This window comes from Macrosteles quadrilineatus, unplaced genomic scaffold (assembly GCF_028750875.1).
Source record: "Macrosteles quadrilineatus isolate MER2022 unplaced genomic scaffold, UCM_ALF_1.0 Scaffold_7__1_contigs__length_78375512, whole genome shotgun sequence".
In the NCBI taxonomy this organism is placed as follows: Eukaryota; Metazoa; Arthropoda; class Insecta; order Hemiptera; family Cicadellidae; genus Macrosteles; species Macrosteles quadrilineatus.
This window is the reverse complement of record NW_026542600.1, coordinates 63,003,506-63,026,033: the sequence shown is the minus strand read 5'-3', so window position 1 is coordinate 63,026,033 and position 22,528 is coordinate 63,003,506. Positions and strand designations below refer to the sequence as shown.

General features: G+C 35.5%; 2 protein-coding genes across 2 annotated transcripts in view; one reads left to right on the top strand and one right to left on the bottom strand.

The window, feature by feature from the left end:
• Window positions 1–7,192, top strand: part of LOC128999045 (tetratricopeptide repeat protein 28) — a 62,233-nt gene extending 55,041 nt beyond the window's left edge. The window contains exons 29-34 of the mRNA XM_054425402.1: window positions 215–456; window positions 948–1,088; window positions 1,433–1,532; window positions 2,684–3,066; window positions 3,729–3,893; window positions 5,457–7,192. Of these exons, the coding sequence (XP_054281377.1) occupies window positions 215–456; window positions 948–1,088; window positions 1,433–1,532; window positions 2,684–3,066; window positions 3,729–3,893; window positions 5,457–5,810 (1,385 nt within the window). The 3' untranslated portion in view covers window positions 5,811–7,192. The remainder of the gene's footprint in view (window positions 1–214; window positions 457–947; window positions 1,089–1,432; window positions 1,533–2,683; window positions 3,067–3,728; window positions 3,894–5,456) is intronic.
• A 1,659-nt stretch (window positions 7,193–8,851) lies between these two features.
• On the bottom strand, window positions 8,852–22,044 carry LOC128999044 (uncharacterized). Its single transcript, XM_054425401.1, has 7 exons — window positions 21,993–22,044; window positions 18,071–18,472; window positions 16,607–16,987; window positions 14,827–15,873; window positions 13,691–13,838; window positions 11,918–12,146; window positions 8,852–9,022 (listed from the first exon to the last, which is right to left on the bottom strand). The coding sequence occupies exons 2-7, from the start codon at window positions 18,462–18,464 to the stop codon at window positions 8,906–8,908; spliced, it is 2,316 nt and encodes a 771-aa protein (XP_054281376.1). The 5' UTR covers window positions 18,465–18,472; window positions 21,993–22,044; the 3' UTR covers window positions 8,852–8,905.
• Window positions 22,045–22,528: the final 484 nt, after the last annotated feature.

The window sequence follows — 22,528 nt, the reverse complement described above, 5'->3', positions numbered from 1 at the left end:
AAACCAGATTTGATCAGTGTACATTTCTTATTCACTGTTTATATTTTTTTACACCAATTTATCATATGTAAGTTTATCAGATCTGCATAATGAATCGTTACGTACTCAACTTTAACATTTTCCCATAAAAATCTTAAAACCTATTCAACACAAGAATGAATAACTTTAATAAATGTTCGAGTTGGATTATCAGTTGTCAAATGTGTGTATACAGATACACAAGAAGCACCAAAGAGTTTGAGCTTGGCATCATCGAGCTCAATGGAGAGTCTTGCGTCCTTGGATGAAGAGGCCGAGACAGGTACCCTCCCCCCACCACCTCTACCTCGAGGACCTCTCGTACCAGGGCTGAGGGCGTCGGGGACCCCAGGGGCATTCACCAGCTATGTACGGAGGAGAGGTGAACCTGACGGCCGCACAGCCTGCGCTGCAGAGACTAACACTGTCATTAACAAGGTATGGGAAAGTTGGTTTTGAATCAGTCTACATGTGTTCCTTGAGGTACACTTAAGAAAGTCTAGTTACATTTTTTAAGATTTCTGTTATTAAAATTTTATAAAACTGTTTAAAATTTTAACCTCTACACATTTATAATTTCTACTGTATATCTATTCAGTTCAGTTATCCATTGCGGTCCTGTTTGAAGGATGACAGCTAATAGAATCCACTGTGCAATGTACTTGAAGTTTTTGACAACCCAGCATATAGAAGATGAAACACATACAATCCGACTAATTAATCAACAATACACTATTCGTTTGGTCTTGTAATAAAAATTCTTGAAAACAATAAAGTTATAACACTTTTTTAAATATTAATAATGCTATCAAAACATGGCTTATAACTTATATAAGTAAACAAATCCTACGGTTACACAGGAACAAATCCTTGCAACCCTGTGAGGATGGTCTGTTTACTATTTGGTAACAGAGTATGTTGTTGTACAGGTTGTAAGCAGACCGGGAGGAGGAGGCGAGAGTGACGCAGCTTTCACACCTTCTCCACCCGTCGGCATCGCAGGAGACCAGAGTCTTACACTGACTTTGGCCCATCAGACCAGGATCAGGAGTCTGTACAGTAGTGTGCAGGTCAGTCTAACAGATTTTCATAATTCTGGATTTTTTAAAATCTCAATAGTTCAAACTTAGAGCTGATTAATATACTCAGAGTTATTGTGAAATTCATAAAATTAATTGTTAATTCTGAAAGTTATTTGTTTACTTCTTTTATAGATATCATTTTTTTTCTCCTTATACAATAATTGTTTTCTTGTTACACTTGTATCTCGTTACTGGGCTGAAAGCAAAACTTGTTACATTATTTATATACTAGGCTAATTATAGTTAATGATCAATTAGTGAAGCCAACTTTATTGCATTTGTTTGTATCTTTTGAATGGTTTGTCCTCTAACGTACACAATTGTCTGTACAGGATGTTTCCCCTGTGGTCAGTGACGGCAACACTCAGGGTCATCAACATCAGCGCAGGCCTGACTCCTCCAGCTCAGCCAGTTCCGCCACAGACTGGGAAGGTATGGATCAATATACTTGCACACCACTTCTTGTGAAAGCAAACTTGTAAAATGTTGTATTAGCTGATACAATTATAAATCATCAAAAAAGCCGCTAGCAAATTAACGTTATTGATTTTAGCCTGTGTTACTTACCAGTGATGCCACATGAGCAGTACCAATCTATATCTCTAAACATGTTCCCAACATGGAGTTTCACTCCTATGTATCTCAGGTCATGTATCAGTGATAAGTGAATGTCTTAGTATGGGTTACTTTAAAATCATACTTGGATATCTAGATCTTGTGAAATACAGAATGTGTTAAATTAGGATGATCCACAAAAATATCATTGACATTGGCTTTAAACGATGCCTGAACAGTGTAGTACATCACGTACAGTAGACTCCCTCTTATCCGGACCCCTCGGGACTGAGGCCAGTCCGGATGACGGGTTTTCCGGTTAAACCGACGTCCCCAAAAACTCGTTAAAAAGGACGGTTTACTGTGATATTCGACTTAAATTTAGGAGAGCATTGTATTTAAACACGTGATAACTGGTCTCAAATCTTTCCCACGAGAACAGTCGTTTCAGTACCGCCCACTTCATGCCGATCTAGTCCGGTTAAAGCAATATGCTGATAAAAATTGTCCGGTTAAAGAGATGTCATTTCCGCCGAGTTTAGTCCGGTTAAACCGATGTCCGGTTAAAAGGTGTCCGGATAAGTGGGAGTCTACTGTATATGTTGATCTGGATCTAGTTGCCTACTAAAATGAAATTTTTTACAAACTACCATAAGAAATACAATAAAAAGGAGTTTAGTGATTTTAAAATACATAACAGCTCTTTAAATTGGTTGGATATTTATGACTCTTTCTTAGCATGTGTTTACTATGATGTGGCCAAACTACATTGGCTAAACGCTTATGCTTCCCAGAAAATGCAGAAACTAAAACCAGTCAAGTTACAGAACACTTCCATTGAAGTGTTCTCAGAGATACAATTCTGCTCTCTGCTATTCCCAATAGCACTTCCAAACTTATAAATTAAAACTATCCTTATATAGTTTAGAAACATTTTAAATTACCTAGTTTCTGGTTGTGACTTTATGGATGTGTTTCAACAACATCTTACCATCTCTGATGACTGATAACTCAAATTACTTTGACAGGTAACGGACACGCGACGGTGCTGAGGAGAGCTGCTGCAGTGCCTCATCCCCTGCCTCCACTACCTCCGCCGTTGGGCCGCAAGCCTCCGCCTCCACCAGGTCTCTATGAAGAGCCGAGTCACAGCTCCGACTCAGACTTCGGCCACCAGCCAAGTCGCAGCGCTCTGGACAGACTCAGTGTGCGTAGCGGACTACTCAATCTGTCTGGAGCTGGCTCTCGTAAACCCTTGCTCTCTCTCACCCCTGCTGAAGAAGCAGGTTTATTCTCCGAGGACCAAGTCACATCACCCAGAATGTTATATTTTGCCCCTCAACTTGGAGAAGTACAAGGAACTGAGAGGGAAGACCCAGGTCAACCAGGCCCCTCGCAAGCTGGCATTCAGGTATGTTCAGACTGTAGAGTGAAATTTGTAAACAAACAGAAGTCACAGAATTCCATAATGTTACAGACTTTTAAAATTAGTTTTTTAGGAAAGAGAACTTGCCTTTGCAAATTGAGATTTTAGTTCTGTTATATGTGTTAGAATTGACTGTACACTAACTGGACTGCCAGCTATACAGAACAATATATGAACAGAACAATGAAGACTAAGTGTTTACTGTTTACATCTTCGTCTGGCTAGATGCAGCAATACCTAGTTCTAAATCATTGAGGGTATTTCGTGCTATTTAGGGTAAAAATATAAAAAAATTTCCACTTTTACGTACAAATAAAAAATTTTGATCAACCTTTAGCACTTTAAATGTTGAAATTGGCTCAATGCTTATGGAGGATAGGTATCAACAAAAAGTAATTCACTACAGGTGTTGAAGAAGAGGTACTAACACTCAATAGTACTTGCCTCTTGCCTACTCCCTTGTAGTAGCTTTGGCTGCCTTGTTTAACAGACAATGCAACAGACTAATGCATTTAGGCTTTATATCCATGTAGTAGTATCAAATCAATGGTTTTTGCATGATGATTAAAATAGATGTGTTTATTAGTAAAAAAAAAATTAAAACACAGTCTTCATCAGCTTTTACTAATGAAATACTACGAATATAGGACCAGATCCTAGCAACTCAACTGAGAAGACTCAACAGAGAGGCGACACCAACAATATCCGAGGTTTACCACGAACGCAACATCGGACTAGGACTTGCCCCTCCACTCTCCAAACTGTTAGACGGGGAGCATGATAATCTGCTTAGTGAAGTCTCTGAAAACAAGGTGAATAGCTATATTACATATTCTACTGGATCAATCCTTGTTTCTTTCTTAGTTAATCATGTTACTTTATGTACTTTGGTTTCAATTTTAAGAGTCTTCCTTAGTGGATGCCATGTTGGATTTCTTCCCCATAAGAACAATGTTAACTTTGGGTCCAAATATCTCATCAGCAAATTGTCATATAATTATGGATAAGGAGTTAAATTTAAGGAATTGCGGTCCTCTAGAGATTGACGTTTTTTATTTCACAATTTTTAATTTTTATAATGAATAATTGATTATTAATTAGCTTAAAATTAAGCTAATTATGGAAAGGAAATGAAAATGGATTTTCGAAATTCAAAAACCTCAGTCACGAGTCTATTATGTTAAAAATACAAATTATAAATTTCAAAGCTATATCTTAACAAATAACGCCGTTACGTGTCCACAAATGATGTAATGTTTAACATTGTTCTTATGGGGAAGAAATCCAACATGGCTTCCACTAAGGAAGACTCTTAAGTGCGGATTTTTTATTTTCATTTTAATCCAATAGATATCATCAATTATTTAACTATTTTCTTTAAATATGTATGAGAATGTATATTTTTTAAATACATTGCTCTATTCTATATTAATGCTCAAGTTGTAATTGATCTTTGGCATTCAATAATTTACATAACATCAGCTGATATGTAAGAAATGATTTGAAATTTGTAACCAGCACTGAGCACTCTTGGATACGAAAGATTTCGAAACTATTTCAACTCCTGAATAACCTTTTCATTTTTTATAGATTTATTAGATTTGTTTTGCCAGTCCCTAAACAAATTTCAAGAAAGTGTTTTGCAATAAGTCAATAACACAATCAATGTACAGATAGTTCTTGCCTAGATTAACTTTTGTAGCAAATATTGTTGTGGAATAAGAATCATAATCACTAATTATTTATTTATTCACACAAACACTTAAAATAATACATGGCTCAATATTATTATACTAGACTGTAATCATTCGACCTAATGGTAGACACTCTCCCAACTTCTTTACTTATATAAATTATTTAATAATTATTCAAAAATGTATCATAGAGCAAAAAGGTGTAGGTTTTAAGGAGGATAGTAAGCTAACCTGAATGGGAAAAGTTCACTCTGGCACAAGAAACACAAAAATCCACACCAATTAAAGGCAAATCCAATTAAAACCCCTCTGTAGAAAACGCTGTCAGTGACAGTGTAGTTGAAATTTTGTGTATAGTGTTGGGTTTCTTATACCTGTGGACTCTTTTCCATTAAGGTGAGCCCATTCTCTCAAAACTCCTTGAAAAATATATTTGAGGCTAGGTATTCTTGGTAAATGGCTGTAGGCTAGAATAAGTTTGATTTTGTTTTGGGTAGGTAAGACTCGTAAGAGCGGGGTTACCTGTACAGTGGGTGAGTCTTTTCAATATGTCTGTTTATTTATTAGTTACCTACTGATAAGACCTGCCCACTGTGCAAATTAAGCCTGCTCTTCCTATCCAAATCAAAATCAAACCTGAATACTATATTTGTTACGCAATTTAATAAAACAAAATTTCAGGAGAAGAGCAAACCATGGCTGTCGACGGCAGCTCTGCAGAGATTCTACTCTGACAGTGGGGAGGTTGACACCAAGCAGAGGAGTTGTTCTCCTTGTAGTGAGCTAAGCAGACGAGACGAGGGGGACGGTCGCTCCATCGCTGACTCTCAGTGTAGCGCTGGGAGCTACAAACGAGGATCCACCCTACGACCTCCACGCACCTACGATCAGGAGTCTAGAGTCCTGGGGTTCATAGAGGACTCAGGGGAGGAACCTGCTCAGCCTGTACCTAGAGTGAGAGCTCTACATCCTCCTCCTCCACCCATCCCTACCTCTCGCACCACCTCCAAGCTCCATCCCCCTACGGAGTGTTAGTGATCCTCGAGTTTAGGTCTATGAAGATGTTTAGTGCAAATTGTGATTATGGACTCATAAGTCAGGTTTCTCCAAGCTCCATCCCCCTACGGAGTGTTAGTGATCCTCAACTTTAGGTCAATGAAGATGTTTAGTGCAAATTGTGATTATGGACTCATAAGTCAGGTTTCTCCAAGCTCCATCCCCCTACGGAGTGTTAGTGATCCTCAACTTTAGGTCAATGAAGATGTTTAGTGCAAATTGTGATTATGGACTCATAAGTCAGGTTTCTCCAAGCTCCATCAACCATATAGTGTTAATAACTACACTTCAGGCCAATGAAGATGTTTAGTGCAAATTGTGAAGTTTTGGGTGTTCTAATAAAAGCCCAATCTGGTTGGCAATAATTTATTTTTCATACATGTGATGTATATACACAAAAAATCATCACTAAATTAAACAAATTGCATACCTAAACGCCTCGTCTGAAAATGTATAAACTATTTGTTACTGTAAAAATGTACAAATCACCACTACATTATTTTGGTCAAAATAATAAATTAGTAATTGATGGTTCTATTAAAAATGCCTCATCAGAATTATAGTAGAAGTTCATTAAATTTACAAAATCATCCAATGTTAAGGACCCTAATACTCACTGAAGGTAAAATATTATACTTTTAACCTTCAATTATTGTTTATTATGTGCAGTTTTATTGATTATCGCAGCTTTTTTAACTACAATATAATTTTAATTTTGTTGATTTGAATTTATGGTTAAAGTGGGAGCCCTACCTAATGGAGACTTGTAAGGTGGTCTTAAGACATACAAGTGTGTTTATGTGTAATATTTTTGTACCTAGTGCTCTATCCTTGCACAAAATCAAAGATTTAGTGTAGTAGAGTATTCCATAGTTTATTATAGTAAAAATTGTATATTTTATACTACGAAAGGATGTGAAAGGACAAATATATATAAATGTATTCGTGCTATATTGTGTATACATATACTTTCATTACATCAAAATAGTGTTATAAACCCTTAATGTTTTGATATTATCGAAGGAGCATTATCTTTCATATTGTATAGTAACACAATCAGGCTCGATATAGCTTGGTTATATATATATTTACATATATGCTTGTTATATAGTATAAATATCTATATAATTTGGATTTTTGTGTAGTAGTTGTAAATATCTTTATTTATCATGTATACCATTTTTGGTTGGACTTGTAAATAGCCCCTTACCAATCCACAGGAAGTCTGAGTGAACCAATGCAGTATTACATAACCATTTATGTGATTGTACAATATGGTAAAAATTACAAAATCTATGAATATTTAAGTGTATACGTAGGAAAATTAAATATCATTGTATATTTACATCTGTAAAAATAAACTTCAGTACAAAACCTTTAGTGTTAAAAGTTTATTCCTTGTGTTGTGTATTTAACTCAATCTCTTTTTTTACTCTATGAAAGTATGTAAAAATATTTGTATTTGATATAATTGTTCAAAATTGAAATAATTGAGTAGTATTGTTTCAAGTATGTGTAAGAGTGGAAATTGTTCAACAGTTTTTTGTCCTAGAACACTAGGGTCTAGCCTGTAATTGTTTTTCATACAACTTCAGGCTAGACATAGGGCTTGTGATTATTACCATAGACAAAAATAATTAAATATAGACCGTCAGCCGTGCTGCGGTTACCATAGGTTCTGGCGCACACCACTGAGAGCGCCATGTAGTTGCGGCATACATGCTACGTAACTACACGGCACTCCCAGCGGTGTGTGCCACAACCTATGGTAACCGCAGCACAGCTGACAGTCTATATTGAATTATATTTGTCTATGTTATTAAGTAGATAAAATCCATTGGTGATTTGGCAGGATTTTAACCCAGGATCCCCGGGACCGAAGTCCCGCACTTAATCACTAGACCAGCCCACTCCCCTTTTTCAATAGTAAGGATGATTAAAATGTAGAGAATAACAGAATGATATATAAGCATATGAAGTATATATATTCATAAAATTTTCTTTTAGCTAGGTGCTAATTTGAAACAGTAGTTTGGTAGTCTTGAACACATGCCATTGGGCTGATGAAAAGTGTCCCAGTGATAACCTTAAAAAAACTACATTACTCTCTGCATCCTCACACTGTTGCTCACAGGTAAAGAAGCTCATACCACATCCAAACTCTACTCAATATTATTTAAACTATTTGGATTAAATAGGCAGTGCTGAATATGGAGCTGAATTTGAGCAGAATCGAAAACATGATTAGACATTATTCCCAATACAGTAGACCCCTTCTTCTTAACCGACTCTATCGTAATACAATACAGAACTTTTTGTCAAAATTAAAGATTCAAGCAACCATTTTGCTACGAGACAGGATGGTTATTCATATTCTCTCACTGGCTCGAGTCAAAGGAACTATCTTGACCTTGGAGTCGTTAACTCCCTTCCCCTGCCATCCTTATAAGTTGTGTTGTTTGTTTACTCTAGTGATAAGGTAATTCTAGATTGTATTACAAAAATAGCAGCTGTTATTAGAAATATACATTTTTTTGGATAAATACAAAATAACTTATTCTTAGTCACATCCAGTGGAGATTCCCATCGCCGGTCTGGGAGCGGAAATGCCGAGATTTATAGAAATACTGTTAAACCGGACTGCTCTCATGGCAAGGTCGGTTAAAACAAACTGTAATATTTTACGATCCAGGGCGGATAATCCGATTATCGGTTAATGTGAGGTCGGTTAAGAGGGAGTTTATCGGTTAAGTTTATTAAGTCACATTTTGCTAGTACCTGATTTTTGTATTTAAAATGCACGCTAAATGAATCAATCCCTCTACATTACTCACAATCACGCCAAGACAAATATACAATTCATAGAAGTGTTAGGTGGAATATCACTAATACAAATATAAATTTACTATTAAATTAGTACCGGTAGTCATCTGGATAGCCCTAAAAAAACACAAATTGAACATATAATTGAAATGGATTAGGATTTAAATATCAAAATAAACCTTTTTGAAGCATCCAATTTAATTCTTTAAAATCTTTGAACAGTTACAATTTGTATTAGTTCAATAATAGGGTTACAAAACTCTCCTGCAAACATCAAAGTCCTCGTCTTCTCCGTGGGCGCAATCATCTTGATCGTCACACATCCATGCACGTGGGATGCAGCGATCCTTCCCATACGACTGGAAGCACTGTAAACATTACAAAAGATAAATCTCTGTGTAAAAAAAAATATAAACAGTAAATAAACTTGATAATTGTATTGGTAAAAAAGGGTTTCTGTTATTTTTAAGGGATCTGGTTAGCTATTCACTTTTAAAATATACAATACCTCACTTAAGCGGGTTTTTACTACGTTGCCTTCCTATTTTATATGTTGACTGTTAATACAGCTTATTAAAATACACCATAATTGTAATATTTATGTTATTTATCAATTTAAAGAAGAATATATATGAGTGAAAATTTAAAAACGTACGTTTTCGGGAATAGCACTTTGCAAATTTTTTTCCCCTTTTTTCAAAACTTTTATTATTTTTTTTATTTCATTAACATTTGAAGTTTCATAAAATGTCCATGGTAACGCAATATCTTTGGTAGTTTTTTTTTTAAAGAGCATCTTTGGTGGAAAAACACAAATACCTGTCACGACCATAACGGACGTTTAAATGAATATTAAAAATAGTTAATATTATTTTTATAACTATGTTTTGCTATAAACTAATTTACTTTTTTGACCATTATACAATAAAAAGGTCACTGAGCTTTTGGTATATTTGGTCTTTCCAGAAAAAAATAAAAAAACTCAAAAAATAGAATAAAAGCCAATAATTAAAATCTTTTTAAGTTTGTATAACTCCGAAAAAACTTACCTGAGACCCGAAAAATCGTTATGTTTGTATAGAGGTGTGCTTCTTTTGTGTATAAAACATTGAAATATGACGATATTTTAATTTTTGAAATTTTTATGATAGAAATCATAAACGTGATGGTCAGGGACAAGCGGTACGGTTGTGAATTGTCTGGAATAATCTAAATCTTTCTAAACAATCCTTCAATTATACTGTTAGTAATAAAAAAACTATGTGTTTCAATTGAACTAAACTGTTCAATTTACAATTATATTAAAGTTATTGTCACGACCAAACACACTATAATCCATAAGGCTGGATTGGTCGTGAAAAAACCCGCGATGGTCGTGAAACTTTGGTCGTGAAATTACGTGTTATTTGGCTCTGTTCTGGCGGTAGCCCTGCACCTCATGTTCGAGGATACAAAGTGGACTTCTAGGTTAATCTAGCAATTGAAATATCTTATAAACAAAAATTAACACCATGTCTACTTCATCGAATGACTACGTACGGTCATGGACACACCAAAATTACAAAAAACACAATCTTTCCTTTATTAATCTTGTAATTCCTCCTTTCAACTCGAAACGACCGGCACTACAATCCTGACGTACACCCCGAACTAGTCTCTAAAACCAACTGACTCCATCGACGCCAGGCTTGCCACTGTCGTGCTCCAAAGTTGAAAATTTTTCCCAAATGGTCGTGACGCCAAATCGAGGGACTGACTTATTTTGTCATGGTAGTCAGTCTGCAATGACAATAAAATTATAATATGCTCCTTTTTTGTAAGTTTAATAACCATTGATGACATAAAAATATGGATTTATATATTTCGGCATGAATAATTAGTCTAAAAACAGCGTGAAAGTTGGAAAATGTACCCTAGGGACACGTCATGGTCGTGAATTTCGAGACTTTAAAAATACGAAAAAAATACCTAGAACCTATTTAAAACCAAATAAATGTGTGTAACATGTTGCCCCCGTCCCAAAAAATATTAAAACACATAATAATAAACTACAAATCCAGTATCTACGAAGTAAAAGGCCAGGGACATGAAAACGTACGTTTTTAAATTTTCACTCATATATATATATCGCCCACGGAGAAGACGAGGACTTTGATGTTTGCAGGAGAGTTTTGTAACCCCATGTTTAGTATTAACCAGCGCTATTATCATTTAACAGAGATATTATCCTATATATATATAACCAGCACTATTATCATTTAACAGATATATATATATAGGATAATATCTCTAACTAACTAAACATGCAACACAATTCGGGGTTGTGCTTTGCTGATGCAGAGGTATACAGGGTGTTTTTTTTTAACTTATCTATTGACAAGCAATCTATTGACATAGAGGCCACAAATGTTGTGATTTCAAGGTTAAGTTTCCATTCACCCCCTTTCTCAACCCTTCTTCTAACTTAACAATTTTAATTGCAAGGTACACCTTCGGACATATTAAATGAGAGGGCATGAAAAAAGAAAAAAAATGGCACAACCTAGAGGTCTCTACGTCAATCCTACAAAAGTTATGGCAGTTCAAAATTTTAATTCCCCCCCTCCTTTTTTTGGAAAAAAACATGTTATTTTAAACGGCTATAACTCAAAAACGGTAAGAGCTAGCAAAGTTTTGAAAGAATTTCCATTGTCAGGAATCAAATTTTCTACAAAACACTGTTAGCCGTTTTCCGAAAACCGAACTCCTTCACCTTCAAAAAACTACCTAGCCTACTTCTAAAAATGTTTAAATTTGTTTTTAATTGAACGAGCATTTTTTAAAGGTGTCACTATCTGGCATGCTTGTTCAATAAAAAACTCATAAAAATCCGAGAAATTTTTCAACTTTTAGAAGTAGGGCGTTTTTTGAAGGTGAAGGAGTACGATTTTGGAAAACGCCTAACAGCGTTTTGTAGTTTTGTTTTCTTAGTTCATGTGTACACCACAACGAGATTTATAAACAGAACGGCCCCAATTGTAGCTCTGTAGCTATTTTTATTTTTTTACCATTATTTTTATGTTTTCTTTTCCAACCAATAAATAGAATAAATCAAATTTCTAATTCAACAGATGAGCTAGGTACAATAAATTGAAAGTTAATACAATTATTTCAACATGCGCAGGAACATATATTTCACTAGACTAAAGTCTGGAAAATATTATACCTGTAGACATCTATACTACCTAACAATCATGAATGAAAGTCAGTTAACCTTAACATACCTGGAACTCTTTGTAATCGTCACAGTCATATTCTGAAGCACAGTTCCACTCATCAGATCCATCAGCACAATCGTCTTCTCCATCACAGACAAACTTTTGGGCAACACAGCCACGGTTGTTGCGACAGCGGAAGTACGAGGGGCGACAGGAGCCTGATGAGCCACCCTGGTAATGTACACCCCCAGGCTTGTTGTAGTAGTGTCTGCAATTCCTTGGATCTTCGTCCCACCTGACAGATTATGATATAGTTGCCTACATTCAAGAATGGGGGCCGGTGCAAGGTGTTTTTCCCAAACATGCGAGAGCCATTCCTCAATATATAACCCACCCCTCTATATATAACTCCTTATTCAAGTTAATCCACTATATTAATTTAATACATTTATTTAGATACAATAAAAAATATACACCGTGTCCCAAAAATAATGGATCAAATCTAGAGCTTAATATACGTGTTATTGAGGGTCGTAGGAAAGTCAAGTATGGCTTGTTTTAAAGGTGACATCTTTAAGTTTTTTTTTAGTATGATTCAACAAAAATCAGCTGTCCATTGTTGTGAGCTTGCTTGAATTTTCAAAACATAAACAAACCACACAGTTGCATTATGAATGTGCAGTTAAAAGCACAGCGTCTTGAGTGGTTCATTGAGACTAAATCAGTGGTTAAAGTAAAAAGAGGATTTCGCACTGTATACAACGTAAATCCACCATCCAGAAACAGTATGGAACGATGGTACAGGCAGTTTAAGGATTCTGGAAACATCGGCCAGACGGATGACACCTTCCCAGACAGTTGGATTGGTCGCGGCGGTCCCATACGGTGGCCTCCTAGATCTCCAGACATTAAGCCTTGTGATTTTTTTGTATGGGGATCTGTGAAAGATCAAGTGTATAACTTGCCGATCTCAAACTTAGATGAACTTAAAGCAAAGATAAGGGAAGCCTTTGGAAACATATCCAATGAAATGCGACACAATGTGTGGTCTGAGGTTGAACACCGCCTTGACTTTCTCCGAGCGAACAACGGAGAACATGTAGAGGTTAGGCGGTGAAATCATGTTGGGAAAAACTTAGAATGTTAAGAAATAAAATGTATATAAAGTGTTCATGTCAGTTTACTTTTGATCCATTCTTTTTGGGACACCCGGTATTATGAACATAGAGATTATAAGAAAAATAAAATATAAAAATATATATCCATAAAGAGGTGAAAAAGTCCCAGGAAGCTTAGGTTGATATGCCCACTAAATTTAAGGTCTTTGTTAGTAAAATACAATGCAGCAAACGCAAACTCAAACAGACATTCGAGTAAAAAATTGTAGCCTTCAAAGATTACTTGAATTTGCAGTTTAGAGTCTATGAATGGATGCCATTTTTTACTCGGTAGTTCTTTTGAGCTAAACTTTGTGGCATTGTATTTTTCTAATAAAGAACTTGAATTTGATGGCAAAAATCTCCTGCGATCGCAGTGAAATCATTCCCTCTGTCCTCCACAATCCTCTGTACCAAAATTAGGTTGGGAATGGCTATTGTTCCGTCCCATTCCAATTTTGTAGGATTCATATTTCATGCAGACCTCTAATACAGAAAATGATACTTTGGTGTTGGGGGGGGGGGGGGGGGGCTGAATCCCTCTTTTCTCAACATTGGGAGGAATTGAACATTTTGTGCCTCATATGGAGTCGGTACCCATACTTCCACCGACCATGTCATAAAAAAACAATCAGTCAATTAACTAATAAATAAGTAGACATCTAAAGTTGATGATAATTACCCATCAGTACAGTCTTTACGACCATCACACAAGAAGCTGATTGGAAGACAGACATGTTGCTTTCTGCGGAAACATCGGAACTCAGTTTTCCTGCAGTAACTGTTGCTGTGATAAGCAGTGAGACCACAGTCATGTTCATCATCTCCATCTGTGGATATAAGCAAGTTGAAAAGTTACAAGATAAAAGATGAAAAAAGGTTCAGTTATTTAATTTTTATTTTCATTCGTCCAATGGAGTCAATATTTATTTAGTATATAAACATGAAGTATATCTTTGTTACGATAGTTTTCCTTCAACTATTCAATCTGTTTCCTTGTTTCTGTAGTTTTATTATTCTAAAAATATTGTTAATAAAAATACTAGATAAAATTATTAAAACACATAATATTACATAGCATTTAATTGTCAAGCAGCATTTAATTATCACTTTGACCACATCAATGCTCTCTGTTCTCACTACGTCCTAAGCTTAGAGAATGTCATTGTAACTTACTATGTTGCAGACCATACACAAACTATTTACCATATTTGTATTCTTTCTTGCCTATAATTGCTGGTATTAAGGACAAGGATGCATGTGAACTGTTTTCACTGCTATTTATGAAAGTAGATTCAAGCAATGTCATAAAATCCACATCCCAAAGTGATCCCAAAATGGATATTTCAAATATGAGAATAAATAGTATAGGCCTAAGTGAAACGACACAGTCTATGTAAAGAGTGTAGTTCATTGAACACATTCATCCTGAGCTTAGATAAGATCGTATTTTGTGGCAAATAAATATTGTCGAGTTTATATTATAGCTTTTTGTAACCACTACCTTATTCTAATAATCTTTAGACATTGCACCAATTCTAATTTGGTAATGTTCATCCAAACACTTTAGCTGTATCCATAGGTGGTGCTAGCATAGTTTTGGGATTTAGTATTCAAAATATTACACTGTAAGATGTGATAATGGAAAGCAAAGATTATTATATGTTCAATTGGAATAGAGAATTTTGTTTTTGGGAGTGTAGCAAGTTGTTAAGGTAAAAAAAATAGGGATGAAGCAAAAAAAATATGCATAAGTAATGTACAGTAGTTGTAATAAAGTAGATTCTAAGAATTATTTTTAAAGTTTGTTTAACTCACCAGGACAGTCATGATCTTTGTCACACATCCAGTTGAGAGGAACACACACATCTGAGTTACGGCAAGGAAAACCAGAAAACACATCATCATCATCAGCATAGTATCGCACATGATGGTAACTCCCACCAACTGTTAAACAAAACATGGACATGACTGAGTTACGGCAAGGAAAACCAGAAAACACATCATCATCATCAGCATAGCATCGTACATGATGGTAACTCCCACCAACTGTTAAACAAAACATTGACATGACTGAGTTACGGCAAGGAAAACCAGAAAACACATCATCATCATCAGCATAGCATCGTACATGATGGTAACTCCCACCAACTGTTAAACAAAACATTGACATGACTGAGTTACGGCAAGGAAAACCAGAAAACACATCATCATCATCAGCATAGCATCGCACATGATGGTAACTCCCACCAACTGTTAAACAAAACATGGACATGACTGAGTTACGGCAAGGAAAACCAGAAAACACATCATCATCATCAGCATAGCATCGCACATGATGGTAACTCCCACCAACTGTTAAACAAAACATGGACATGACTGAGTTACGGCAAGGAAAACCAGAAAACACATCATCATCATCAGCATAGCATCGTACATGATGGTAACTCCCACCAACTGTTAAACAAAACATTGACATGACTGAGTTACGGCAAGGAAAACCAGAAAACACATCATCATCATCAGCATAGCATCGTACATGATGGTAACTCCCACCAACTGTTAAACAAAACATTGACATGACTGAGTTACGGCAAGGAAAACCAGAAAACACATCATCATCATCAGCATAGCATCGCACATGATGGTAACTCCCACCAACTGTTAAACAAAACATGGACATGACTGAGTTACGGCAAGGAAAACCAGAAAACACATCATCATCATCAGCATAGCATCGCACATGATGGTAACTCCCACCAACTGTTAAACAAAACATTGACATGACTGAGTTACGGCAAGGAAAACCAGAAAACACATCATCATCATCAGCATAGCATAGTACATGATGGTAACTCCCACCAACTGTTAAACAAAACATTGACATGACTGAGTTACGGCAAGGAAAACCAGAAAACACATCATCATCATCAGCATAGCATCGCACATGATGGTAACTCCTACCAACTGTTAAACATAACATCTACAAATAAATTACTGTATTTGTATAATACAGGTCTTGTCACTGGGTTCAAATAACATAGAATAACATCTACAAGTCTCAGTTACAGCAAGGAAAGAGAACCATCACTAGCATATTATTAATTATAATTAGCATACTGTTTGATGACTGTCAAAATACATTGGCATGTAACATTTATTACATCTCCATCTACATTTTAATTGTTACTCTAAACTTATACAGTATATTCAGCTAACAGAGATTTAGACTGTAATACTTTCTACAGGGAATATATATTTCTATTTTTCCAACGGCTTGAGTAAGTTAATGAAGTTTTGACAAGTGTGGATCTCAAAAATGTCTCCAGTTGATAAATTTGAACATCTTTTTCTCTTCATTCTTTCTTTTAATCAATGATTGCCAGAGATACATGTGAAGTTCCAAACAAATACGAAAGCAGGTGGATTTTTATGCTTACAAAGTATTGTTTCAATTATATTCTCAAATTATTGTTCAACTTTTTCATGCTAAAAATCAGTGATCCTTTGGAAAAGTAGTACTCTATATACTAAATTTGAATATTTATAGAATGTTAACAGTAAAATATCAATTGTAATATGTAGATTGAATACTAACTTTTACTTGGGAAAAGATCAAAGAACAGATCCAAAGTTCTTGTGAAGTTTGACGATGGTACCGGAACACATCCTCCAGAGTAGATTGTTTTGGATGCAATGTCTTGAAAAATCGTTGGCTTGGAGGATTTGATTTGCTTCAATGTGAGTTTCAGAAAGGTGTTTGGAGGAAGGCCTGACAAAAACGCAATAGATGAGTTGGCAGGAACGTCCATCCACTGAAGAGGTCTTGAGGTAGAAGAATCCACAATTTCCAACAGGAGACCTTCCTTGTTGGTCCCATCAACTTCAAGTTTCACTGTAAATGAAACTTCAGCCAGTTTGACTGAACCAGGACAAGATTTCATCATGGCTTCCTCCATTGTGCTCATCTTAGTTTCATCTGAAATAAAGTGGTGTTTTTTCAAACATTTCATATTTAAGTCAATATTTTGTTTAATGCTTTAGTGTCTACTTTCACAACATTTTCATATGGTGCAATTTGTTCTTTACTTTGTCTCATTTTATCTAATAATAATTGTACATTCAATTTATTTTTTAAATAAGGAATCAAAAACTGCTCCAACGTTGAAAAATAGATTATGTATGTACATCATGAGTTTTTGGAAGTGTTTTATTTTAAAATTGAACCTATTGAAAGATTATTTGTGTCCCAACGAAACCTTTCACTCCTTTCATAATCAAAATTGAAAAAGTTAAATGCAGGGTTTCGTAGCTGTCAAATTTGCCTGCTGAATATTGATGTGGCATTGTGAATGTCGAGCAATCATTGTTTTGTTATGGTATAGCACGGGTAGAATTTGGTAGCTAGGGAAACAGCTGTACCTGACCCTTGTGTCAAGAGTTGGTGCTGAAAAACGCAGCCGGATTCGGCAGCTAGGAAACCCTGCCTTAAAATACAGTTCACAGATAAATATTATCTTTCCTTTGACCATATGCTACCTGTAATGCATTTTTTGTTTTGTACACTTTTTAGATGACTTTTTAGCATTAAAATACCTTAAATACTCTTAAAAGATACTTTTCTTCTAATTTTATGTACACATAAAAAAATACCAACAAAGAGAATTCTTGAGTTTTATAAATAAGGGTGTTCTAAGCAGTGGTGTAGTCATAAATTTTCCATTGTGGGAACATTTATCATTGTCTCGGGAAAAAGAAACGTTGGCTATTAAATATATAGGATTTTTGAAAAACTATAGTGGGAACACCATTTCCACATGTTCCCGCTCCATCACACCATTGGTTGTAATTATGAAGCAAAAGGTTATTCTATCCATCTTGATGCTCACATACTGATATATAACTTCTGACATTCTAACACTCTACAGTGCAAATCTAGTTCTTATAGATTGATCAATAATCCACAGTGGCATAGGACGGTGTCTTGGCACCCATGGCATAAGTCTCTAATTATAGTGGGCTGGAATCACCCTCTTGCTACCACTACAACTATACTCTGTACCTGCTAGAAGGGTAGGAGTGGAGAAGTGTAAGGTGTGGGTTTCATGTGAGTCCAAGTGTATGACAGTAGCGGAGTAGATGTAGTTGGGTCGGAGTCCTGCTAGGGTGTACCACGGATGATCCGCCATCAGCGTCCACCTCGCTGCTCCTAGAGCTACCAAATACCCCTTATCTGCCTCCCCCTCTCTCTCCCACTGTAGTTTTACGTCGCTCATGGATATACTCAACCATCCCTTCACATTCACATCACTGTTGTTTCGATATGAAAGATTATTGGAGTTTTCATCTCTTGCATTCTTCTGTGGAGTTCTGTTCTCTATGATACTCGATGGAACAAATTTCGCTCCGATGTTCCGGAGCGTCAGCAATAACAGCAGACATCCAGGGAAAATCATATCTGTAACTGAAAGTACTGTATTACTGGTAGATCTTAAATATGTTACACTTTTTTAAATATTAATATATAGAAGAAAATACAATACACTATATGTTGGATTGGATTGTGCGACATTAAACAAACTCAATTACTTGTTAAAAAACCTTTTGGATCTTGAACATATTGCAGTTTTTTTTTATAAATTTTAGACAAGCAAAGAATCATAGCAATGTGTTCATTGTGTTCATCATCCAACGAATGTCCCTTACCCTCAAATTAACAGCCATTAAGAACTAATAAAGAGTCTATATTAATTACATACAGGGTGTGTTAGTTAAGTTTCAAGACTGGTCTCAGGAATAGAAATATATTGAATATTTATGTATAGCGGTCTAAAAATCTTCAAAATAGATTCCTTCTGACATGACGAACAGCGGTTCCAGCACTAGCAAGTTTTCCACTGTCGTAAGGCTTCCAAGGACTCCTCTACAGGAATGGTGTTCGGAATCTGTGTTGAAGCCGTTTGAACTGCTCCGACCGTGCCGAGAACCAAAAGAAATCCCCAGGGGTGAGGTCCGGGTGGCTATACAGGTAATCAAGATTCCATCCATGTAATCAGAGTGGATACGAATGTGTTGCCACATTGTTTTGGGCCAAAGTATGGGTGACTGCTCAACTTCATCCTCCGATGCTTCTGATCGCCCGTGAGGACTTTTGGTGAGAAATAATTTGTCACACTAACTTTGAACAAAGAAATGGTATAAAACAGCCATTTTGGAGAATTAGTCTACACAAACTTTTTGGGGGGGTACCCCTAAACCCCCCAGACCCCCCGATTCGCCCCCCCCCCTTTGTTACTGTTCTAGATCTGCCACTGTTTGAAACACTGTACCGAAGTGTGAATTCATTCCATCCACGATGAGTCTAATGCTCAAGTGCCAGTGTCTGCTCAATTTTCCCACTTTGTAATGATTTTCTTCATGCCACGACGTCCCAAGGCCTTCCACATCCCTCAAAAACATCATCATCTTCACAGCCATCTTTAAACCGCTTGTGCCAAGATGTTTCGCAGGATCACAAAACATACTCTAACTTTGCGCCTGATGATTTCACTAAAGCATCTCACCGGCAACCGGGGAGGGTTTGGTGTCATACCTGAAACCCCCCTTCACTTAGCCAGGGCCACTTGACTGATAGCGCTGTGCTATGCAGGCAAAAAATCTGTCTTATAACTTAATTAAAACACCCTGTACTTCATATACAGAGTGCTCTAAAACTCCCAACTTGTACTGTAAATTAGATGTGCTTTTAGTTTAATTCAAGCATATCTAGATTAAATTATTTCCAATAAATTTTATTTAGAATTGTTAATTTAACATTTAACATTAAAACTTTAATATTTCTCTTTCAGCAGCAGGCCGTAGTACTCATTAAGTATTACATTGTACAGAATTATTAAAAACAAAATCGAGAGATCACATAAATTTATCTAAAACATGCAATCCCATAATATCAAACTTTAGGACAGGATCAAACGTTTAGAACCATTGTATATACAGTATAGTGAAACAAAGCTTTGCAAATAATTATCTTACCAAAAAAATTACTTTTTTAAGCAAAAATAAATTTTTCTATCATAATGGGGACGGTCTACAATATGTCAGGCGGAAATCTTAAATAAGAGCATAAGTTGAGCAGTACATCAAATTAATGGCTGTTAAAAATAACAAGCAGTAGCTACTTAACTTTGTTAAACCATTTTGGCGAGGATGAACCTTTTCATGTTGATTTTGTGTCATCGTCTTCTAGTAAAAGAGACATCAAATTTCATACTACTTCATTCGTACTATTTAACCTATGCTCTCATTAAGGATTTCCCTCCATACATGCTTGGATCAAACTAAAAAATACATCAAGTTTACAGTAAAGTTTGAAATTTGCCTGTACTACATTTTATCTTGAAAACATTTCAACTTGAATATATAAAAGAGTTATATTTATTTTTTGCAAAATTAAAAATAATAATTATTTATCTCAATTTTGGTTGGGTCCAAAACTGACTATCACGAGGAGGCCAAGATTCCTAGATGAATAGCTTTTCACCCGATAAGAACTTTTGTATTTAACAACTTTTCAACCTGTTACAGTATGTTATTAATGTGAACAACAAAGAATGTATAAAATAACCCTCTTCATTATACTGATATTCATAACAATAAAATTATTGTAAACTTGAAATTATATAAATTAATATTAACTGGTATAAAATTGTACAATTTTTTAATTTTGATTTGCAATGCATTATTTTTTATGTTAAAATGTCATCAGTCAATTGGTTTAGCTAGTAAAGAAATATCTGAGCCATTCTACTGCTAATCAAATTACTTCCCCAATAAGATCCATCCATTTGACAAGGAAATATAGTAATATAGTCAGTATGAATTCATAATGTCTCGCGTTCTGAAATGCTTTTGGTTACAACAATGGAGAAATCCCATTTTCATGAATGAATACCTCTACTGAATCCAGGATTTATCAAATTATCAAGAAACATTTGTATAAATTGTGATCCTGTTCATGCATTCATGGAACCATATGTGATGTGGAAAGCAAAAAGAAATCTTGTCGGCCGATGAAATTAATTAAGGCCGAAAATATAGAAATTCGGGTTTTTATCGATTGTTATACCTCATTAAACATATAACAGTACAGTATCAAATCGAAGATGTAAAAGGTTGAAATAAACCATTTTGTTAGCCTCTGCACGTTCTACAAAAAACGTACCTCTTGTCGTTCAATGTTATTTCGCCCTTACGACAAGAGGTCCCATTTCTAATATTCACTTTATAAACAGACTTTAGTCCAAAAAATGAATTGTCCTGCATTCTAGTGAAAATTTAGAGAATTCCAACACAGTTCAGTTTACAGAGAACAAAATATCTCACAAATTTTGCGGTCCCGACAAGAGGTACCTTTTCTTATATTATGAAGAAATAACATAGGGCCGACAAGAGGTCCCTTTTCTGAAATGTGATTTTTAAGACATGATTCGATAAAACAATTATTTAAATTAAAACTGCTGCGAGTTAAGACAACCATTGGTATTATTGTCTCCAAAGAAGACATTATAAGCTTTCTTTTGATACCAAAATCATTTCTAAAATACAAAAAAAACTGTTTTATGCATATTTTAAATTTTCAAAATAATTTTCTCAAAATGACCCTTTTCCATAACAAAATTTCAAACTCCTTAACTTAAAAAAATTGTAGATGCATGGGACTTGCATCAAGTGATTCAGAATTTAATAAGGAATTCAAATATATATATATATAATTCAAAATCCAAAATTCACGACAAGAGGTCCCTATTCGCTTTCCACATCACATATTTAAGGTTTTGACAATCCAAACGTGACCTGATCTGACCTATACATGAACTCACATCATTAGCCAATCCAGTAGGTACTCAGTTCAAGAAACTATCAAGGTACTTTAAGTTTTTCAGTTTGCTCATTGCAAAACTTATAAGATTAATGACTACACTTACCTTTGCCACCCAAAGATACCAACAGACTGAAGAAGTCCCATATAAGTGTATCCAATCTTCTGATGGGCTTTTTGTGCCCCCTCTACCTAAACTTGCACCGTGAACAATTACAGTTAATGACTTTGCATTCAACTACAATAATTATCAAGGAGGCAATATACCATCCCTCATCAAAAAGCTATTTATGACCTCAGGGCTATAACTTGGTAAAGTAATCCACAACACAAATATACAGGGTGTTTTTTTTAAAAACTTGGCACTTTATTTATGTAAAAACCGCAATAGATAGAAATATGCAGTTTGCGGGAATCATCTAGTGACGTAGGGCGCCCAATTGTTTTGAATTCAATGTTACACTCACATTCCCCCCCCTTTCCCCCCTGCCACCAACTTATTTTTTTTTAAATAGCAAGGTACCCCTTGTGACATATCAAATGAAAGAGCATGAAAAAAGAAAATGTTTGATAAAAAAAATTTAAAATCGGTTCATAAATTTGTGAGATATTTCCCCCCCCCCCTTCCCCGGAACTTAATTT